General features: G+C 46.2%; 1 protein-coding gene across 2 annotated transcripts in view; it reads left to right on the top strand.

Moving 5' to 3' along the window:
- ANO10 (anoctamin 10) overlaps positions 1-23,271 on the top strand; it is a 111,965-nt gene that overhangs the window by 84,929 nt on the left and 3,765 nt on the right. For both annotated transcript variants that reach the window (XM_058678398.1, XM_058678397.1), the window contains exon 12: positions 14,954-15,070. In XM_058678398.1, coding sequence (XP_058534381.1) covers positions 14,954-15,070 — 117 coding nt within the window. The remainder of the gene's footprint in view (positions 1-14,953; positions 15,071-23,271) is intronic.

The raw sequence follows: 23,271 nt of genomic DNA on the forward strand, positions 1-23,271 counted from the left end.
TTACTCTTCAGAGTCAGCACTACCTCATGTTCCACAAGATCCTATAATTTTCTTTGGAAGATTTTCGTTTTTTTTTTGAAAGGCAGAGTTACACAAAGAGAGGGTGGAAGACAAAGAGAAATGTCTTCTATCCAATGATGTGTTCCCTAGCCACAACAACCAGGACAGGGCCAGGCTGAAGGCAGGAGCTTCTTGTGGATCTCCCACGGGGATTATCCAGGGACCCAAGGACTTGAGCCGTCCTCTGCTGCTTTCTAGGGTCATTAGTGTTAGATTCACCACTGGCCAAAATGTTAGATTCACCGACCACCAGGGAAAGAATAACTCAGCCAAATATATGAAAAGAATTTAGATGGCCTTTATTTCTGGGAACCACGGTCACGGGCTTCCCTTCCCCATGCAGCAGAAAGGACAGACGTGAAGGAGTGGGCTGCAGAGGAAGAAGAGTGCGGAAGAGACGGGAAGGGGCTTGTTAAGCTCTCCTTGACACAGAATCCGTAATGGGGGTCGCCTCGACCCTTATTGGTGGGGGGATATGGGTATGTGCCTCTCATTGGTGCAATGGTGGTCTCACTGCCTGAGGGGCCTGCCAGAATTCCGCCATTCATTCCAGGTTTGGTTGGAGGCAAACTCCGCCCTTCCCCAGTTACCGTGGTAGCCATCAATTAGCAGGGAGCTGGACCTGAAGTGTAGCAGCCATGACTGAACTCAGCATGCATATGGGGTGTCAGTGTCATTGGCAGAGGCTTTACCGGCAACACCAAAATACTAGCCCCTTATAATTTTTAATTAATATCATATTTGTGCCCCAGGACTTAGGCTCAGTATCTGATTACTTAAAAAAAAAAAAAAAGAAAGAAAAAAGTGGGGCCAGGGCCCAGCGCAATGGCCTAGTGGCTTAAGGCCTCACCTTGTACGTGCTGGGATCCTATGTGGGTACCAGTTCATGTCCTGGTGGCTCCGCTTCCATTGAACTCCTTGTTTGTGGTCTGGGAAAGCAGTCAAGGATGGCCCAAAGCTTTGGGACCCTACACCCACATGGGAGACGCAGAAGAAGCTCCTGGCTCCTGGCTTCAGCCGTTGTGGCTGCCTGGGGAGTGAATCGGTGGACGGAAGATCTTGCTCTCTTTCCTCCTGTCTGTACATCTGACTTTCAAACAAAAATAAAAAAATCTTAAGTAAAAAAAAAAATGTGGGGCCAAAGTGTGTTGGAGTGATTCTGTTTGGAAAAGTCATACGTGTAGAAACCTCTGTGCGGCCTTGGAAGGGACCTCCGGGTGCTCAGAAGGGACAGGAGTAGCCAGCCAAGCAGATCAGTTCCATCCAGTGTCCCTCCGAAGGATGGCAGGCAATGTCTCAGAGAATGAGCAGCCCCTTTCTGTGGTGCAGCCCGGCCTACCTCCCCCTCACTCCCAGCCATTTGCCCTCATTTCCTGAACCTCAGAGTTTAAACTGACTGCTCAGTTGCATCATGAAAAAGAGATGTTGTCATTATTAATATTTTCTACAGTGCAGATTATCCTTTTGATGACTCTAGTTCTTGTGGACTTGAATATTCTGTTCAGGAATCTTATTGTAAGTTCTTTGATTTTTAAAAATGTGTTGCAAATCACAAAATTACTAATATAAGATTTCCTTTTAACAATTAGCAAATTCTCTAAGATGTGTACTTCTGGCATGGATGAGAAGCCAGACCTCAGGGATCAAATATACCACACTTAGCCTTGCATATGTAGACATACATGAATCTTATAACAACAATAAAAGCTAGTTAGAATACAAGGCAGCTGCTTCTCTGTATGCCAATGATAAAGAATAGGAATTTGACATTCAAAACAGACACACCAAAACAATTGAAATACTTAGATACAAATCTTAAAAAAAAAGAGCTAGATCATGAAAATGATATGATCGTAGTGAAAGGAATCAAGAAAATGTGAATAAATGGACAGATATTCCATATTCATGGAGAAGATGATTCTCCATTAAGAAGTCATCTCTTCCGAATTTGTATGGACTGAATGCAGTTCCAGTCAACATCTGAATGAGTTATAACTATCAAAAAACTGATTCTGAAGTTTGTATGGTATGCCAAAAAAGAGCTGAAAGAACCAGCATAATAGCAAAGAAGAATAGTTCGAAGACTGATACAACCCAATTTCAAGACTCACTACAAAGCTATGATTGTAAACACAGTGTGGTACTGGTGGAAGAATAGAGAAAAAACCAGTGAAATAAAGAGCCAGACTTAGATGTAGTCAAATTCAGGAGCAAAGATACTTGAATGGAGAAAGTGTTAATAAAAGGTCCTAGAACAACTGGACATCACATGCAAAAATATCGATCGAGACAGCCCTTATGTCTTTCACCAAATAATGCCCCACATTAATCAAAGACCTAAATGTGAGTCAAAAGAAAGTAATATTTCTGGAAAAGGGGCTGGTATTGTGGCATAACAAGTTGAACCTCTACCTGCAATGCCAGCATCCCGTATAGGCCCTCGTTTGAATTCTGGCTGCTCCGCTTCCGATCCAGCTTCCTACTAATATACCTGGAAGAATAGCTGAAGCTGTCCCATGTGCTTGGAAGACTCGGAGGACGCCCCAGGCTCCTCCTGGCTGTGGTCTGGCCCAGTACAAGTGCTGTGACCATGTCGGGGAGTGAACCAGAGAATAGAGGGTCTCTCTCTGCCTCCCCTCCTCTCTGTAAATATGCTTTCAAAAAAATTAAAAAAGAAAATGCCTAGGGGAGAATAGGAGAAAACCAAGGTGACTTAGGTTGGACAATTACTTTTTAAATGCATTTCCAAAGGCATGAACAAAAGAACAAGTTGGACTTCTTTAAAATTAAAAACTTAAGCTCTGCAAAAAAATTCTGTGAAGAAAATGGGAAGAAAACTGACAGACTGGAAAAAAGCTATCTTTGCAAAATTTGTACCTAGTCAAGACTTTATACCAAAAATGGATTTAAAAAAACCTCATTAACATGAACAATAAGGAAACAACAGTTCCGTGGCATGTTCACTGCAGTGAGACTGCAGAGTGGGCCAGCCACTTGGGAGGACAGTTTGGTCGCTTCTCTTCCCTGGGATCCAGCAGTTCGGAGCCTCAGGATTTACTCAAATGAGCTGAAAGATCATGTCCACACAGAAGCCTTGGAGTGAACAGTGGCAGCAGCTTCATTCATAATTGCTAAGGATTGGAAGCCACTGAGATATCCTGCAGCAAATAGCTAGACCAAATCCTGTGATTTTTCAAAGTAATGAGCAATGAAGCAGTGAAAAACATGGCAGAAGCTTAAATGCATGTTGCTGAGTGAGAGCATTCAGTCTGAAAAGGCTACATACTGTATGATCCCAAATAGAAAATACTCTGGGAAAGGCAGAACCAAGTGGCAGAACAATATCCAGCCACTGCCAGGAGTTCGGGGGGAGGGGAGCCAAATGGACAGGTGAACTGTGAAGCTATGGTGCAGGACGTTGTAAGGGTGATGGCATGACGTGTGTGTCATCTTCAGCTCAGGCTGCTGTAGCGAAACACTGCAGAGCAGATGGCTTAAACTAAGGACATCTATTTCTTAAAGTTCTAGCATGGGTGGGGCATGGCCAGCCTGCAGGCTGAATAAGGCCTTTCAGCAAAATCATTTGGTCCGGTCCTACCAAGGCAACTGCAGACAGGACTCAAAATTCAGTAAGTCTTCTGGCAGGCTAATTTTTAAGTTGATCACTTTATCACAAATGTCTCACATTTGCTGTTATAAATATGCAAATAGCTCTTTGCAGAGGAAGAGGTTCCTCACCCCTGTTAGAGGGTGGGAGTTTCAAGATCAAAGTACCAGTAGATCTGGTTTCTGGTAACGACCCTCCTGCATCTCTTTTACTGCTTAGAAGGCACGAAGCCATCATTGGTGTCACAACCTTATGATCCTCTAAACCTGTTGACCTTCCTAAAGCCATCACTTTGGGGTTAGGACTCCTTGTATGAAATACGCAGGATGTCAACATTCAGTGTGTAACAACCAGTAGACTGAGCTCAAATGTGAACTGTGAACTTCAGTTACATAATATATTGGTATTGGATCATCAAATGTAGCAAATGAACAGCACAAAATTCACAAAGCTCAAGATGTGAATAAGAGGAGGAAATAGGAAATGGGAGGGGTGGTATACGAGAACCCTTTATACTTTTGTGCAAATTTTCCACTCTACAAAGTAAAATCTCGATAAAAAAGAGCATCATTAAAATCTACCATATTCTAAAATAAATTAAATAGAAACCATGTACTCCTGTAGAGCAGAATCAGTGTCTCTCTGCTTCCTGTTTTTCTTCCTTAGTTGACTGCCACCCCCTCCCCCACAAGGGGATGTGAACTTGGGTCACCAAGGCTGTAGAGGAATGAGTACACTTACATTCAGCTGCTGTGATCGCGTGGACTCAATACTATATTTGGAACAGTTTGATAAAAATCTGTTTCAAGTTACAGCAGCATGGGGTCAGTGTGTTGGCGTAGAGGACTGCTCCACCTGCAGCTCTGGCATCCCATATCCTGCCGCTCCACTTCCCATCCAGCTCCCTGTTAATGGCCTGGTAAGGCAGCCAAGAGGATGACCCAAGGCCTTGGGCTCCTGCACCCACGTGGGAGACCCGGAAGAACCTCCTGGCTTTCCAGCTTTGGACCGGTTCAGTTCCGGCCCTTGCAGCTGTTTTGGGAATGAACTGACGGATAACAATCTATTAATTCTTTCATGTTAAAAAAAGAATAATCTTACAAAAAAATTGCATCTGAATGCATCCCTTGACCCAACAATTATGCCTTCGGAAATTTATTCCACAGACTTACATGTGCATAAATGACAGATATTTGAGGAAATGTGTTTGAGCATTCTTAACAAAATAGTGGCACCGTTTCAAGGGTTCACTAGTGGTTAGCATATTATGGATGCTGTCTCTGTGCCAATATGGAGAGAATGCTGACACCAAAGGACTAAAAAATGAAGTATAGAGGAGTTTTGCTATGTAGTCCTTTATGTAAAAATGGAGAAGATATTAGTATATTCCTGTTATACTTGAAGTAGGGCAGGAGGCAGAGCGGGGCACTGAGCAGACAGGGCCAGCTGGGAGGTCTTCCACTGTATACTCCTTTTTCCCCAATCATGTAACTATATTCCATTTCATGTCTCATGACGCACATTGAAGTGTTGGTGCAGCAGGCTCTCCATCTCCACAGATTCCATCAACCGCAGCTAGCAAATATTCAGGGAAAAGAGTTGTGTCTGCCACACATGGACAGCCTTTTAAAATTTGGCATTATTTGCTAAGGAATACAAATGTTTGCATAGCACATACATTGTATTGGGAATTTTTGTCATTGACTTAAATTGTAAGATGTAAATGGGCTCTATGCAGCCGCTGTGCCATTGTGTATATGGGACTTGAATTCCTAAGATTTTGATATCCGTGAGGTTCCTGCAGACAGCCACCCAGGGATGCTGAAGAACGATTATTGTGCATTTTAAATATTAATTTCAGAATAGCTGGGGAAAATATTTTGTTTTTTTGCTGTTGTAAGGCTTTAGCCCTTTTCTTGTCTGGCCATAAGTAGCTCCTCTCCTTTGGTGTTTCCAGTGTGCTGGGATCTGAGTTGTTGTCATTGCTGTTTTATAACCGTGGTTATCACTCAGTGGCCCTTGTGTAAACCTGACTTTGTCAAAGGTAGTTCAGATTCTCTTTACATTTTTGGCAGCAGAGTGTGTAAGTCTATCTGGCTGATTTGATGAAAAGTAATAAGCCAAATATCATATTTTCTTCAGGAAGATAAACCAGCAGGAACCAGAAAATATGATCATTTAAAAAAATGTATAATTCTAGAAAAGAATTTTCAGGTTTTACCTGAAAAGTTTCAGGAGATAGCATATGATAAAATGAGCTGTTGAGTAAACTTAGTTTATAATAGTTTTTTATTACCCAAAGGTTAACAGCATGCTAGTACTAGTTTTCATGATCCCCATATCTAATTTCCTTTTCCCTTTAAAAAATGTATTTGTTTGAAAGAATGACAGAATAAGAAAGGATACTTTATTCTTTATCCGCTGGTTCACTCCCCACATGACTGCGACAGCCTGGGCTGCGCCAGCCTGAAGCCAGGAACCAGATCCCTTTGATGTCTTCCATTGGCTGGCAGGAGCTCAGGTACAGTTGGCGTATGTCAAAGGGGGCAGCAGTTTCATTTAGCTCTACCTTCCCAGCAAAGACCGGGGGAGGGGAGGACTCAGTCACTGGGCAGCCCAGCATTAGGTCGGGCGTGAGTCCTACTTGACTGTTGTAGAGAAACCACCCTCGTCTGGCCCCTGGGGCACCGCGTCCTGAAAGTGTGTTTCTCCAGTGTGACTTAAACACTCACCCAGTGGTCCACAATGGTGTAATTAAAGTAAATGAATAAGTGTACAGTAAAACCAAACCTCAGTCTTTCCTCCCAGACCTTAAAGAGCACTTTTGGGCACGTAGTTATTAAAAAGAGTTGCTTGATCTTATTTTTGTTTGGTTTTTTAAAGCTTGTCAAGTGATCAAAATAATTACTGAAAAAACAAGGCAAGCTCCAAGTAACACATAATCCTCCTACAGAATTCACTTCCTTTCCCATCATCAAGTCTGGCCTAGAAACTGCTCTGGGTATGAAACGTGGCTCCGACTGGCAGGAGAGCAAGCCTCATACGTGTGAATTGCCTTAAAGCTGTGATCAGGTGGGTTCTGTGGTAACACAGAGGTTGACAAAGCTTGAATGGCCAGCTGTCACACAGGGCCAACCAACAACCCCACCGTTCAGTGGCCTTTACACTGTTAGCATGTCCCTAGGATACAGACGATATTTAAAAGGGAAACACCAGTGAAACATATAGATCATTTGAAATACTTAATATTTTTTTCTTCCCATTTATTTGGTCTAATTGATATTTTGTTTTCCAAACCTGGATTCTATTAAGTGGTATAAACTTCAGATGTTTTTGTAATAGCTACTCTCTTATCTCTCTCATTATGTTATTTTCCAACACCCCCCTAACCCCCGCCCAGCCACTTTTTGTAGACTTTATCCTTCCCTTGACCTCTAAGCAGAGCCTGGGGTCCGGCCCTGTGGGCACACCAAAGGCCCACACTGTGTATGTGATAGTACTGCCTCGTTATTTCCAAGGCCAACCCTGATTGCTCAGCCACAGTGGTGCACCTCACCGCCCTGTGGGTACAGCAGCTGCCTGTGTGGTTACGGCAGTGGGCAGGACTGGAGGCATCTCCAGCCTGCAGCCCAGGAGCTTGGGTCCTGCTCCTTGCCTGCTGGGTGCCACAGAGTCCCCACCATACAGATGAGGGGGGCTCTGCTGTTCTGAAGCAGCCACAGGAGGGCAAGGGACAGTGGGGGACCCCAGTGGGGTTGTTCATTCTCATATCTTAGCAAATACTCATATGAATCAATTGAGTAACTAAATAATTGCTGTGAGCTTTCTGTCTTCCTATACATTTTGTGCCAAGGGATGTCAAACTCCAGCCTAGGGACCAGATCTCCCTGCCTGCTGTTGATAAAACTGTGGTGGCACACGGCCACAGCACATGTGTGTATGTGTTCGTGTGCACGCACGCGTGTGCAAGTGCACTTGTGGCTAGCCTTCATGCTACAAGGAATAGCAGAGTTGAGGAGTTAGAAAGAAACCATGTGGTGGTAAAGCCTAAACCATGCTGTAACTCTAACTTCATGGGGTTGCCTGGTGGAGCGGCATGTTCAGCCGCTGCCTGTGATACATCCCATAGGAGGGCACTGGTTTGTGTTCCAGCTGCTGCACTTCCGAGCCAGCCTGCTGCTAATGGCCTGGTAAAGTAATGAAAGGTGACCCGTCCCTGACCCTGCCATGAATGTGGGAGACCTGGAAGGCGGCTCCTGGCCTCAGCCTCGTCCAGCCTTGACTCTTGGGCCATTTGGGGATTGAACCAGCAGATGGAAGAGCTCTCTCTGTCTCTGCTTCTCTGGAACTCTGCTTTTCAAATAAACAAACAAATCATTAAAAGCAGTGATTTCAAGCGTCCTGTTTTTAAGGCTACTTATTCTGCTAATGAATCAATCCTTCATGGGATGTTTTCAATTCAGTTATTCAATTCCAAAATTTCTGTTTGGTTCTTGCTGTCATGATTTCATTTAGTTGCTCACATTTGCTTGTAGCTCATTGAGTTTCTGTAACACTTACGCATTCTTTGACAGATAAATCTTCCTATCTTTAGACTCAGCTCTGGGGCAGTTGTGTCTTTATCTGGGTCGTGTCTCCCTGTTTCTGCATATTCCTGTTCGGTTTTGCTGCGATTTGGGCATTTAGAAAGCAGCTATCTCTGTCATTTGAATTCAGCTTTGAACAGGGGTGATCTTCAGTAATCAGCTTAGTTAGAGCTTGGGGAGCCTGTCAACCACTTGCCACAGCGGGGGTCGTGGGTGGGATGTTAGAAAGGTCTTGAAAGCAGTCGAGGACGGCCCAAAGCTTTGGGACACTGCACCCACGTGGGAGACCCGGAAGAGGTTCCTGGCGTACCGGCCCGTTGCGGCTCACTTGGGGAGTGAAACATCGGATGGAAGATCTTCCTCTGTGTCTCTCCTCCTCTCTGTATATCCAGCTTTTCAATAACAATAAAATCTTTAAAAAAAAAAAAAAAAAGAAGAAAGGTCTGCCAGAGACTCTCTCACTGCCTCTGGTGTCTGTCCCCGGTACTGCAGGTGGCTTTGCCTTGCCATGTCGCTGATGCTGTTCTGGCCTGTGAGCCTGGAATAGCCTCAGGTCCTGCTGGGTTGCTCTCTTGAGCCTAGCAGGTCCCTTGCTGTGAGAATGGTCTTGGGCTCCAGTGCTAGAATAGGCCCTGCAGGCACAGTGGCTTCACTGCTGGCACCGGAAGACTGTGTTTCTGTGTGCCAGTTTTCTCTAGTCCTGTTCTCTATGCCTTTCCCAGCCCAGACACCCTATAGTCATCTCTTAGAGCATGTTGCTGTGGGGAGCCAACTGCTCTGTGTTCTGCCCGTCTTCCCACCATGCCCCCAGCTGCTTCTCTGCTGTACTCTATTGGGATTCCCATTTCAAGAGTCTCCCTTGAAAAGCTTTGGTGGAAGGTCACGGTCATGGGGCAAAACGATTTTGTCCTTTTCCTAGACACGCTAGGCACTCACCTGTTCTGACGTGAGTAGATTCCTGTTTCATCTTGGGTTTTCTCTTAGACCTAAACAAGTCAAAATAGCTGAGATACTTTTTTTTGAACAGTTTTGTCCTGTCAGCTCAGTTAATAAAAAGCAGCTCCCTGCCTTGAACAGAATGGTTGTATGGGAAATCTAAACTATTTTAAAAATTGATCTTTTGGTACACAGGCCACACAGTTTACTGAACCCATCCTGACACAACTAAAATTCTGAGTCCTGTATAAAGGAGCCAGTAAGAAGGAGGGGTGGAGGTGGGGCAGTCCTAATGTTTCCTTCCTGACCATGGCGCTGACGTGGGGTCTTTGTGCTTCTCCCTCTTCCTTGAAGCCAGTCGCAGCTGCGTCTCTCTCACTTGGCTCCCATTCGCCAGGACTGTCCAGGGAAAGGGACATGATCAGTACCCGCTAATCACGATAAGCCAATATCCCTGAAGGGTTCGTGTTTCTTAACCTTCCCGGGGGTGTTTTCACTTTGACATAGAGGTCTGTTAAAGGAAATAGACCTGTGAGGGGAGGGAGTCCCAGGGGCAAGGCCAGGTTGGGGGCATCAGCCTGGCAGACGAGGTGTGGTTAGGAAGCGGTGAACGCCAGCCACCCTCTGAGCAGCCTGGTTCTGGGTCCTAACTCTTTACCTTCCTGCAGAACCAGTGAAGTCCAGGTGACCAGTTCCCCCAGCTGCTTTCACACTCCAACTCCAGAGGAAAAGACCCAGTTCTCTGGTTTTGGTCTGTTTACTGACAAAATGGGTAATTATGACCAAGCAGGATTAAGGGGTGAGCAGAACATATGTAATTCAATGTGGGATCCCTTGTTCTATTTTACAGAATTTTTTCCTTTCTCCATATAAAAGCAAAGCATGTCCACTAAGTTCTAAAAATAGAGGGCACTCATAATGTTAGCCATCTAAAGAAAAGCATAATAATTTAAAAAAAAGAAACAAAATCATTATGCAGATGTTATTGTATTTTAGGAAAATAAGCTGTAGAGAATTACTACTAAAAGTCATATTCTGTATTTAGACAAGTTTGAATGGCCTCTCCCTTTGATTAACTGTAATCAATGTCAGCTGCTTCTTTCAATTTATGAAGTTCTTGAATTTTTAATTGTTACTTTTGCTTTTTGTGAAGGGCAGAGAGACAGAAATTTTCCATTCTCTGGTTTGCTCCCCAGTGCTGGGCTGGGCTGAAACCAGTGGCCCGAAACCCTGTCTCGGTGGCAGGAACCCAAGTATGGGAACCGTCACCTGTTCCTTCCCAAGATGGGCATTAACAGGAAGCCCAATCAGAGAGGAGCTGGCATGTTCAAACCAGAATGTTCCGATAGGGGATGTGGCTGCATCAAATCTGTGCCCCACAGTAGAGTGTTGGCACTGTCTTACCTGGAGCCAGGTCTCTGAGCTCTGGATGGCTCATCCTCATCCCAGAGAAGGCCTACTGCACTGTCCCAGTGCCATGTGTCCTTCCTTTAGGGGGTTATTCTCCCAGTTTCTCAATGCTGGGGAAGAGGAAATAGGTACAGGTTTGTTAGGAGAAGTGGAAGGAGGCTGAGAACCCAGTCAAGGTGGGGATCTGAAAAACACAATATTTATTTTCAGCCACTAGCTTGAATGTGTTTCTTGCCAAATATTTCCATTGGAGGTATAAAGTGATATCTCAGTAGTCTCACATAACGAAATATGATTAAGCGTGGTCTTGTCTAAATAATTCATCTGTCCTTTGTGTATTATATCCAGGTTCTTGTTAGCTCAGTATTTCAGCTGGTACACTTGGTCCGTGCCGTGTTAGCTCCTTGTTTTCACACTGTAGACCTCTGAGGCTGTCTCTTCCGGTGTTGGCTTTGGCTGTGGCAGTCACATGGCCTGCTCCAGAGGGCTTGTTAACACCCAGCAGTGTGTGGCCGGCCCCGGTTTCCGAGTCCTCTGCCGGAATGGTGCCTTGCTCTGGGCTGCTGGCTGGTTTCCTTTGCCGCTTTGTGCTTCTCCAGGAGAAAGACACTTATTATGCAGCTCTCGTCCTCCTTTTGAAAATATCACAGTAAAGGATTTGTGGTTTTGGCTATCTTTTTTTAGCAATTCAGTGCAGCATTTCTTTCCCTTTTTTCTTTTTTTTTTAATTTTAGATGTTGTTTACCTAGTTGATTAGGGAGGGAAGAATCGAGAGTTAGGGAGAAGTGGGTGTGATCATTGTTTCCAAGCTTTCTGTTTCTTCTTCCCATTTCTGGGGGGAGGAGAGAGATAAAGGGATAGACAATACCCAACCCCCAGCATCCCAGTACCCAAAGATGGGGAAAGGCCAACCAATATCAGCCCAGGGTCACAGTGGCGCATGTTCTGAAGGTTCTGCCCAGGTGGATGCGATAGTTTTGAAGTGCTGCTGATCTATGGAAGAGGAATCACTTCCAATGTCCATTGGCTGACACCATCGACCCTACAGTCTCCAATGGCCCAGATATTTGCTGTCATCGTTTGGCTGGGGTAGCTGTCCATATGTTCTGTTGTTCTCCATTCTCTGCTATGTTACCAGATGTCCTCTGCAGGCCTCAATGGGCTACCATGTCCTCCATGTACACCATGGTCTGCTGTCTAGTACTCCATCCTTTATACTGAGGAAGACCAGTTCTCATAGGTGGGCTCATGGACCTGAGCCAGGTGATCTGGACCATGCTGAACTCCCACCTCTGGGACTCATGGATCCAGCAGCCATCTCACAGGCGATCCCAGGGCCCCAGGCCTTGTGACCCGGGACCTGCTGGACCCTCTCCCCTGGGGCTCATGGATCCAGTACCCATCACACAGGCAGGCCCAAGGACCTGGGCCAGGAAACCCAGGTCCCAGTGGAACCCCCTCCTCACACCCAGAGCTCTTGGACCCAACACCTACTACATAGGTGGGCCCTAGGACCTGGACCAGGAGACCCAGGGCCAAACCGGACCCCCCCCCACCCCTGAGGTTCAAGGGCCCAGCACCCATCGTGCAGGTGGACCTATGGCCCCAGGCCATGCAACCCAGGACCCACGGGGTCCCCCCCGCCCCCAGGGCTCACGAACCCAGCCTTTACCAGACAGGTGGGCTCAGTGACCTGGACCAGGAGACACAAGCCCCTCTGAGCTCCCCCATCCTTGGGGTTCATGGACCCACCTCCCTGGCAGGCCCAAGGGCCCCACCATCCCCAGGGCTCAGAAGATCCAACACCCACCTCCCCAGACTGACATGGGTCATCTTCCCGTGGCATTTACCAGTGGGTGTTTCAGCAGCCCCCAGTCCCGGCTTCAGTGTGAACCGGCTGGTGATGTGGCCCCACTTGTCCCCTCCCATACCCCATCCTGGTTCTCGGATCTGTCAGTAGATGTTAAGAACTGGCCCAGCCTGGCCCACCCCCTGATCTGACCCACATGTATGCCAGTAGGTACTGTACCCTGCTCTGGTTTGGGCTGTTCCTTGCCTTGGTTCTCATGCTTACCTGCAGGGACTGCAAACTAACAAAAGAATTCACCAAGTTCCTCTATCTGGTCTCCTCCCAGTGGCAGATCTTGTACATACCAGTGGGTCCCTGGCCCAGATTGACTTTGTCCACCTGTTGTCCTGGCAGGAATGGTGTCCTTGCCCAATCATCCCATACCCTTTCCAGTTCTAATTGTTGGGTATTGCAGCCCATCCACACCTGGTCCGTGCCCAGACATAGCTCTCACATGGTTCAACGGGAGCCGAGACCTAGCCCAGCCCATTTTACACCCTACTCTGACTCTCTCAAGTACCAGTGAGGGTTGGAGTCTAACCCAGCCTGACTTCTCCCAGACCAAGGCCATACCATCCTAAGGGAGATTGTAACCATGTTCAGCCCTGGACAAGACACTGATTTTGGGCTCTCACATTCACCAGTGGGAATTCCTGCCCAGCCAGGGTGTCCCCTTAGCTCCCCAACCAGGGCTGTTCCCAGGCACAGTTCTTGTGTGTGCCAACAGATTGCTGTTCCACATGGGTGAGCCCGTATTCCACCCCCAGACCTGATTCACTCACGTATTTGTCAGCTTCATGGCCCGGTCTCACAGAACCTGTTCCATTTTCTGACATTCTCTGATGGGTTCCATGTTGGCAGCCCTTCAAGTAGAGTGGCCTTGTCCATGGAAGTTCCAGATAAGTCATTCCTCATCTGGACATGAACCCTATGGTCCCTGCTCATTGCCACCTGTGCCAACTTCCAAACTCCCTGTAAACCCTAACCTGCAAGTTCCCAGAGTGCATCACCAGGCACCACGTGGCTAGGAGATTCAGACACCCCCAGACTTACCTGGACTCTGCCCACCAACATGGTGGTCGTGGGCGGAGCCAGAGTCCTGAGCATGCTCAGATCTGCCTGAGATCTGCCCACAGTATGATCACTGTGGATAGAGGAAATTCTCAGGCCTTGGACCTGGGCAAGCTCAGGATTTGCCCACTGTCTGGCAGCGGTGGATAGAGCTAGGATCCGCAGCAGGAAGCCTGGCTCAGCACGGATTCCCCCAGCCACCACCACATGGCTGGGAGATTCAGACAGCTGTGCCTCTGCCTAGACTTACCTGTGCTCCACCCCCAGTGCAACATTTCTTAAAGGCCGTTCCTTCTCGCTCATCCACTTTTTAAAAATACCTTTTAAATTATTTCTTAAATTGGAAAATTCCCAGCTTTTAATACTTAGCAACCCTGGGTACCATCCCAGAGGCAGCTTGGCTGTCTGTAGGGCTTGATCATGGGTCACCAGAAGATGCTAGATTTGGAGAAGCATCAATAAGTGGCGTGTGCACATCAGCTGCTCACTGCTGCTGCCTCTCATCATTGTGTAACAGAGAAGCGCTTTGGATGCCGGAGTAGGAGGGACATATAATAACCAAGTTGGAGGCTTTCATGCCACCCTGATATACTCTGCGTTTCCGGGAGTTCGCGGCTTAAGGTTATAATTGATTACAGTCAGTCAGTTTTTACATTGATTATTATATCATGAAAGAAATTGCCCTGGGCACTACTGGGGCTGTCCAGAATTCAAGGGACCTTACATTAAAGACCAATGCTTGTTCCGTAGACATCAACCTGAAGGCTGGTACAGTGCAACTTTGGGCTGACAACAGAGCTGCTCTGCCAGATGCACTGTTAATGAAGGCAGAAGTAGAAGACGTTGGAAAGATGTTTTCAGTAGAACATTGAGGGTAGCACTTATGTATGGGAACAACTGATTTTAAAAGAATTAAGTAGGGCCCGGCGCAATAGCCTAGCGGCTAAAGTCTTCACCTTGAACGTGCCAGGATCCCATATGGGCCCCGCTTCCCATCCAGCTCTCTGCTTGTGGCCTGAGGAAGCAATCAAGGATGGCCCAAAGCCTTGAGACCCTGCACCCGCGTGGGAGACCTGGAAAAAGCTCCTGGCTTTGGATCAACTCAGCTCCGATCGTTGTGGCAACTTGAGGAGTGAATCAGCAGATAGAATATCTTCCTTTCTGTCTCTCCTCCTCTTGGTATATCTGACTTTCCAACAAAAATAAATAACTCTTTAAAAAAAAATAAAGTCAATGATTATTGAATGGGCCGCCATGAGGTAGTCTAAATGTGACTTGTGGGCCCAGTTTAATATGTCATAGGCCAACAATAATTGATTATAAATTGCCCAAGGTTAATGAAGAGGCTCCAGGAAGACTGCCGGGTGCCAGTTTGTTTCTTTGTGCAAACTGTCTGCTGTATCACGTCAGTGTGTGTTCTGTTCTTGTTTTTAGCATGCACTCCTGGCTTTGAAGTTTATACTTGCGTTTGCCATCCCTGACAAACCACGGCATATCCAGGTGAAACTGGCCAGATTGGAATTTGAGTCGTTGGAGGCACTTAAGCAGCAGGTAAGACAGTCACCGTCCTGATACTGGATCTGTTTCTTTAGCAAATGACAGGAAACATAATTCTGAGAAATTGCTGTTAGCATTTCCAAGCTAGCACTTGGAAAAAGAACATACATGGATTTCTAAGCCTCACCCTGGGGCCACTCCCGATAGTTTCTCATTCTGTCCTGTAACGACATATTAAGGGAGGAGAAGCCAGTAAATAAAATCCTGAGAAATATCCTGCAAAGAGAAAGAAAATTAGAACATGTGGGTAACAGCACCCACAATTGTATTGAAGAGACTCTTGCTTAATGACTTCTGCATTCTACCAGAGAACAAAACAAGACACACACACCACAAACCTTGCAACATTCAGCATTTTGGTGATGTTCCCTGGCTGTCCAGAACGTTGTCTTCAGGGACATGGGAGTGTAAGCAAGGCGGTGTCATCCGAAAGGACATGCTGGGTACAGGTTCTCAGACTCACACAAGTCTCTTTGGCCTGCAGACCACTTTGCTCAGAAATATTCTCTTAGCTTTAGGCAGCTGGGAGGGAGGTGGGACCTCCGCTGGCACTGTGAAAGAGGCGAGGACTTCAAGGGCAGTGTCTTGGACCGGGAGCCCCGTGTGGAAGCAGCCTTGGCCCTGGATTAGCTGGGAGGGTCCCCAGAAGAACACTGGTGATAAGAGTCAGGAAGGAGAAAGCTGGGCCTTCCCTCACAGCTGGCCGGTGATGATGCTGCTACCCACCCATGTTTCCTGGAGGCCAACAGGGTCACCAGTGAGTGTGTGTGCCAGGCAGGGTGTTGTGTCGTGGGTGTTCTGAGTGGGTCCCCAGAAGCCATCACAGCCAAGGCAGGGGGCCCAGTCATGTTTGAACTTGTACCATCTTGGAGATACTTACCAAACTAGGGTTATGTGTGAGAGGAAGAAGGAGTTTGTTACTAATATATATATATATATATATTTCTGAAAAGCACAAGGTAAATTATTAAAAATAATAGTAAAATTTGCTAAGGAGGCATGCTTATCTAAAGTCACTTATTTGTTTTCACAAGAAATAACCAATTAGAAAAGATCAATAAAGCAAAAATAATTATTTTCAGGAAAAGAAGCTTAAAGCCATCAAATGTTGACTTCTGAAAATGATACGGTTATTCTGTAGGAAAAACACTTCAACCCACTTGGGACCAAAAGGTTCCATCTTGTAGAAATGCAATCCTAATTGTGTAGAAATAAATATCTGAGAATGGCAAGGAAACTTCTGAAACAGAAGAAAAATGGACACTGCATTTCTGCCAGATGTTAAAATGTATTCTAAGTAATGCATTCATTACAGTAAATGCATTTTGGTTTAGAGAAGAAATGCAGTAGAGTCCATGAATGACCCCAAATAAAATGGGGAATTGAGTTTATGATAGACATGACCTTTTTTTTTTAAATCACTGGAAAAGAAGATTTGTCCCATGATTTAATGGCAGACAGCCGTTTGTGGGAAATTATTATGCTGTATTATACCTCGTTCTTTATAAGCTCCGAACGCCAGATTCAGAAGGCACGGAGATTTAAGTATAGAAGCCATAAACCAAAGAACATGCATAAAAAGTGTAGGTTACTTTTTTTTTATTTATTAATTATTATGCATTATGTGACCGTTTCATAGGCTCTGGGAATCCCCCCACCCCTCCCCACGCCCCTCCCCCCTGGTGGATTCCTCCACCTTGATGCAGTATTACAGTTCAAATTCCATCAAGATTCTTTCCTTGCAAACATATACCAAGCATAGAGTCCAGCTACTTATTGTCCAGATGGGTTGAACAGTTTCTTGGGGAGACCATTTCTGGTCCAAAGTTAGAGCTGGTAGAATATCATCCCAGTCAATTAAGAGTCCCAATACAACATCAACAGCAATTTGTAACATTATGGAATTGACATGGTTTTGCGTAACCATGTAGGTTACTTTTTTCAGTCAGAAATGCCATCCAAATTAGGACAAAAAGCTGTAAAGACACACATTAATAAAGCTTGAAACTTTTATGTGATAAAACATAGATAAACTCAAAAGATGAATGGGACAAACGGAAAATGAAAATGAAGCCAGTAGCAGACAGAGAGCGGAAGAGATGGTCAACCTCCATCAGCTAGATACAGATTAGATGGAGAATAGAAAGGAACAATAGCTTGATATTTGAAAGAAAATCTGATTTCAAATCAGGAAAAGGAAGAAACAAAAGAGCTGGATTCTGTAAAGTTGTGGACACGTGGCGTCTGAAGCTCCTGGGGCCACGTAAGCTAAACTTTGTTCTGCAGCTGTGTCTCCGGCAGAGTTTTGGTCAGTCAGGTTTGATCATTGATTAGATCTCTAACTTTATGTGGGGGGGGGGAGTTAATTTTATTTGAAAGGCAAATAGACAGAAATTGGCTTGTTCAGTCACCAGACTTCGGCAGTGGGGCTAGGCCAGACTGGAGCCAGCAGCCAGGAGCCTCTGCCAGGTCTCCCACGTGCGTGCAGGGGCCCAAGGAGCCAGACCATTGTCAGCTGTTTGCTCAGCAAGGAGCAAGGATTGGAAGTGGAGCAGTCAGGACTTGAACCACCTCTGACATCAAGGTGGCAGCTTAACCACTGTGCCACAAAACCAGCCCCTCTGGTGACATTTTGTAGATGGGGCAGTGACTTTCTGGCTGCCATTTGCAAATCAAAACTTCAGCTCAAGGTGGGATCCTGTGTCTTGTCAGTTAAGCTTCCCTCTCACCTAGGATGGTTTTTTGGTTTTTTTTTGGTAAGATTTATTTATTTCTATTGGAAAGTCAGATATATATAGAGAGAGAGGAGGAGAAATGGAGAGGAAGTCCATTGATTTACTGCCCAAGTAGCCACAACAGCCAGAGCTGAGCCAATCTGAAGCCAGGAGTCCAGAGTTTCCTCCGAGTCTCCCACATGGGTGCAGGGTCCCAAGGCTTTGGACCTTCCTCCACTGCCTTCCCAGGCCACAAGCAGGGAGCTGGGTGGGAAGTGGGGCTGCCGGGATTAGAACCTAAACACACAAAGTGATGACTCCAGCTGCTAGGCTACTGCACTGGGCCCTCACCCAGGACTTTATTGTGTGTTTTTCTTAAAACACCCAAGCTTTAAAAAGAGAATTGATGTTGGGGCCCAGCACGATAGCGTAGTGGTTAAAGTCTTTGCGTTGCACGTGCCGGGATCCCATATGGGCGCCAGTTAGCAAATACATTTATGTGAAATCCCTATTACAGGTCTTTTAGCTTTGCCTTTGCGGGTGCATGGGCTGCTCTGTTTCCTGTGGGTATGGCTTTACAACCCCTTATTTCATCTCAGCTCAAAGATTTTTGGATCTTCAGGCTTACTCCACCTACGAGTGTAAAATGTATGTGAACTTGTCTTCACTGGGAAGCAAAACACCAGACCAAAACTTCGTGTTGTATCACATAAAGGAAGGAAAAAATCCCGGATATTTTGAGCCATCTCTGTGGGTTATTTTTTGGCTGAGAATGGGAAATTAACGTGAAAAGGGCAGGCTTGGTGCTGGTGTTGAGGGCCAGAGGGGTGTGTCGGGTCTCAGTGTGTTTAGCAGCTTGCTGGATGGATGAGTTCTGGTCCTCGCCTGTGCAGCTTGAATGTATCTGGCCATCTGACGGGCAGGAGCAGTGGTCGCTGTTGTGGTCTGGATTCCTCAGGACCTTGTGCACTCAGGAGAAGTAGTCCTCCCTCCCTTTTTCCATTCTCGTGTGTGCCTTGAAATCATCCAGCTCAGGATAAATGTCCAAGGGAAGCCTGGCCAGAAAGGACCATAGCGGCTGCCGCGCCCGTGCTGACCCCCAGTTGCTGTGCATGGCGACGGACAGGGATTCCCAGCCCACTTCCCCAGGGCAAGTCCTGGAAAGTGTAGGGCTTCCAGAAACTTGCACCAACTGGCTAAGCAAGTGGCGTCTCCAGGATCTCCATTTCTTCCTCGTTTCTCTCCCTGTGACATTGAACTTCCTGTCTTGTAGCTGAGCACAGCCTTGGGTCACAGGGCTCCCTCCACATACAGAAGCAGAGGGCTTCTGCCAGCCCTGTGACTCCAGGTCACAGAGCACTCACTGAGAACACACTCCAGAGTAAGCCCTGCTGATCCCCAGGCCGTTGCTGGGCTGTGTCTGGTGAGTGATGTGAAGCCAGCACTTGCCATTGAGAAATCGCTGCCATCAACAGAAATGGCTGGTACTTGTACCTGTTACCTTTACATATCCACTGCTGCTTTTAACACAGTTCCCATTTTAGGGACAAAGCAGGGTAGATTGAAGTCATCCGTCCTTGCACGGGACTGACAGGTACTCCACTTGATCCTATGCCTTGAAAATTGTGATTCTCTAAATCAAGGTGAGACCCATGGCCCTACCTTCGGAAAGCTCCTCCTACTGCTCGGCACCCCATGTCCCCAGCAAAGTCAGTCCGGGTTGCCCAAGTAAGTCCTAAGAACACGCAAATTTTAGACCAAGTTCTGCTGCAGTGTATGTAGTAGTGGACCAGAAATTAGAAGGGTTTTCCTGTCCAGTAAGAAACCGTGGTATTTCTAAATGTATAGGCAAATTAGATGCACTTGAAGGTGAGAGGCAAGCTGGGGAAAATATTTGCTCTGCAAAGGGCATTTTCAAATGAGCAGGCTTGGATGGCTGAGCCCTTTAGGAGGAGGTTTAGACAGTAAATATCAGCCACGAGTGCCCTTTATTTCTTTTCAAATTGATTTATTCTATACTTATTCCTTTTAAGATCCAATTAAACCTATGAAACTGTCACATAATACAATGTAATTAATGAATTTAAAATAATAAATAAATAAATAAAAAGAAAAAAAAGATCCAATTAAAAACAGAAAGGAGCCTTATCCAGAAATCATCTGAGAGCTGGACAGCCTGGGTGGCACACAGGGACTCACCTGCCCAGAACGGCCCCTGCTTGTCCAGCTGTGGCAGCCAGCCCTCCTGGTGTCTGGCACGGACTTGGCCAGGGAGCAGGGCCTCACCTGGATCCTCAGAGAGAGAGAGAGAGAGAAACAGAGAGTGAGTGAGTGAGAGAGAGAGAGAGAGAGAGCGCAAGCGAGAGCAAGCGCACAGCCTTGGAAACTAGTAAAAAGAACAAAACAGGAGTTCTATGATGATTATAACTCTAGGGGTCTCAAATCAGGTACGGGGCCCTTTACCAGCAGGCCAGCGGAGCCAACCCACACAAAATACTGTCTTTGTTTTCTAGGGTTGGTTGTGTTGGAGTCATTTTTCCAACATTTTCTAAGAGCCTCTGAACTTTTCCTATGTCTGTTTTCAAGATGTGATAAATATATACATATGCATTATTAATGGAAAGTGTGGAATTTCACAGCACTCAATGAGGTGCTGCAGAATGAGATCATGAAATACAGCAGCACATCCTAACCCACCAACCTGTAGTTTGGAATGAAATGTTGAGTCCAAGCGAAGGGTTGACCTATAAGAAACCCTGGAGGCAGCAGTGTCAGGGTCAGAGCCCTTGAACCAGTGGTGGCCCAGTTCCTGTGGGCCCACTTCAGGTCCAGGGCCAGTAACCTGCATCCCAGAAAAGATAACCCATGTGGAGACTTTGGCTCTGCCATGGCCTCTCTGTTTCTTCTTGTTTTTCTCTCATCCCTGTGCAGCTAGCTGCTGGACAGGAGACTGGACCTTCTGGTATTATAGTCTCTCCAACACCAGGGGGTCTGCAGACAGCCTCACTCAAAGGTCAGTGAGGCTGCGAGGAGACATTGCAAGACCTACAGCTGGAGCTGGGTGACAGAAGGACACAGGGATGGTGAGGAGGAAGGTGTCGCTGACCCAACAAGGACAGCAGGACCCTGAGGAGAGAGTCCGACGGTATAGGGCTTAGCAGCAGGCCCACCTGCCTGCATGACCCTAACACAGGCGGGCGTGGCAGTGAGGAGAGTAGCGCCTGGCGTCCTGGAGGTGGACTGTCAGCCAGGCATTGTTCGACAACTATGCCTGCAACATGGACTGTACAGAACGGTTCTCCTGGGTCATTGTTCTCCACTGCCCACTGGCAAAGGGATTTCCTGGACAGATTTCATTACAGTTGATGAATGACAACTCTTCTTTAAATATGACTAATGCTCTAACAAATGTAGGCTCCTCTGCATCTCATTAGCCTCTTGTCTCATTCTTCCTCTCACCTTGGATTGCGGCAGGATTCCCAAGCACCCCTGCTTGTTGGCAGCTCTGTGGCCAGTCTCATTGACCCTGCTGCCTGGGAACAGCTTTCTGCACACTGTGGGACGTGGGACCTGGTGCCCGTTGCTGCGTGTTTGGACCTGGGAGAGGACCCCTCCCGCACAGTAGACTGTGGATAAAGCTCTGGTTAATCAAACTGAGTTTGTTGACTCACACATAGTTCAGAAGCCAATACATTAAATAAATAACAAATGATGTCCTTTTCACGACATAAGAAAAGTCTTAAAATAGATTCCCTGGCAAAAATGGAAACAGACCATGTGCCTTCCTGGGGCCAGAACGTACTGTGAGCCATTGGGTTTGCACACCAAACATGGGCCTCAGACCCAACCCTGAGAAAGCTCAGATCCAAATCTTGTTCAAAAAAGACTGAGACTGATGTCAGGAGTGAGGGTGTCTCCTGACAGCTGGATGTAACCCCACAGCAAGCCAGACTGTAGCCTCAACCACTTGTGCCTTGGCCCCGGGCTCGGTGGCCAGAAAGGCAGCTAACACATGCAGGCAATGCAGCAGTGCCTCCTTAGCAGTGATGGGCAGGTTTCTGAACTCTGCGCTCCGTGTTCTCGCGAGAGAAGGACTCTCCAGCGCGCAGAGGCGTTCAGACGTTCATGTATGACCGCGCCCCTTGAGAGCCTTCTCATCCTTTTAGTCTTCCCCAGAAAACAATGTGTATGAATAGCTCGTTACCTCATTGATTCCCTCCAAAGCAGAATGTAAAATGCGTTGTATTACTTTTCCCCCGATCTATGACTCATGGCCAACTCTGAGCCAGATCTTAGTGTTCCTTCTGGAAATTGTGCAGTAGGCTTTGAAATAAGATTCAGCATTTTCCTGGCCACTGTATCAGTAGGACGGGAACCTTGTGAGTTGGAGGGGTCATTCCACAGACTAAGACCTCAGGTCGCTGCTCTCCAAGGGCTGAGATGTACTTGTCAACATCGCTCCATCTAATGCAGAGAGGAAAGAGTTGTGCCTTAGTGAGTTTTTCTAAGAATGTTAGAATGCTTATAAAAATGCTGTATGTGAGGACACTTGAGAAAGTTCATGGAGAACAGAATTAGAAACACATTCATTTTGCTCCAAAAAAAGTCATTCCATCTTAGTTTTATAGAAACTATGCATAATGATTTGAATTTTCCATGATCTTTTTGAATAGCCTTCATATTTAACACCACCAAATCATATACTGTAAGAATAGTTAAGATGCTAAATTTTACATTATATGCATCTACCACAACAGAAAAAATAAATTATTGTTTAAAAATTTTAATTAGCTCATATAGAGGAAATCACACTTTAATGTTTTGGTTTTAGAAACTTATTTATGTGTTATAGAGCATGCGAGTGCTAGCTTCTTCCACTGGCTCCCTCCCCAGATGGCTGCACCATCCAGGGCCGGGCCAGGCTGGAGCCAGGAGCTGTAGCTCAGGCTCCCAAATGGTTCTGGGGCCCAAGCCCTTGGCCGTGCTCTGCTGCTTTCTCAGGTGTGTTAGCAGGGAATTCTATCAGAAGTGGACCTGCTGGGATCCAAAACGATGCTCGTATGAGATGCTGCTGCTGCAGGTGGTGGCTTAATGTACGCCACAATGCTAATTCAAAGTGTTAGGAAAACATATTTTTAATAGAATAAACAGTAGTATTTTTCCATGGATTTTTAATGCTGTACTATCTCAAGGATATGGCTGAGTAGTTTATGCAATGAGTTTAGCATGCAGAGCTTGGGCTGACAATATAATTATTGATAGACTAGGGAATATAGATTTGCAAATGCATGAGAACTGCATATTTGGTCATTTCTCTTTTTCATGTAAGCACAGAATGTAGAATACAAGAAATGTTTGGATTTAAGAATTTTAAAATACCATCTAATTAAAGAAAAATAATCACACAAGTGATGGTCCTGCAGGTGTAAATAGTAACATCAGAGTGAATGCATACCTAAGTCAAAATGAAAACACAGATGC

The sequence above is a fragment of the Ochotona princeps genome, chromosome 21, assembly GCF_030435755.1.
Source record: "Ochotona princeps isolate mOchPri1 chromosome 21, mOchPri1.hap1, whole genome shotgun sequence".
Classification (NCBI taxonomy): domain Eukaryota; kingdom Metazoa; phylum Chordata; class Mammalia; order Lagomorpha; family Ochotonidae; genus Ochotona; species Ochotona princeps.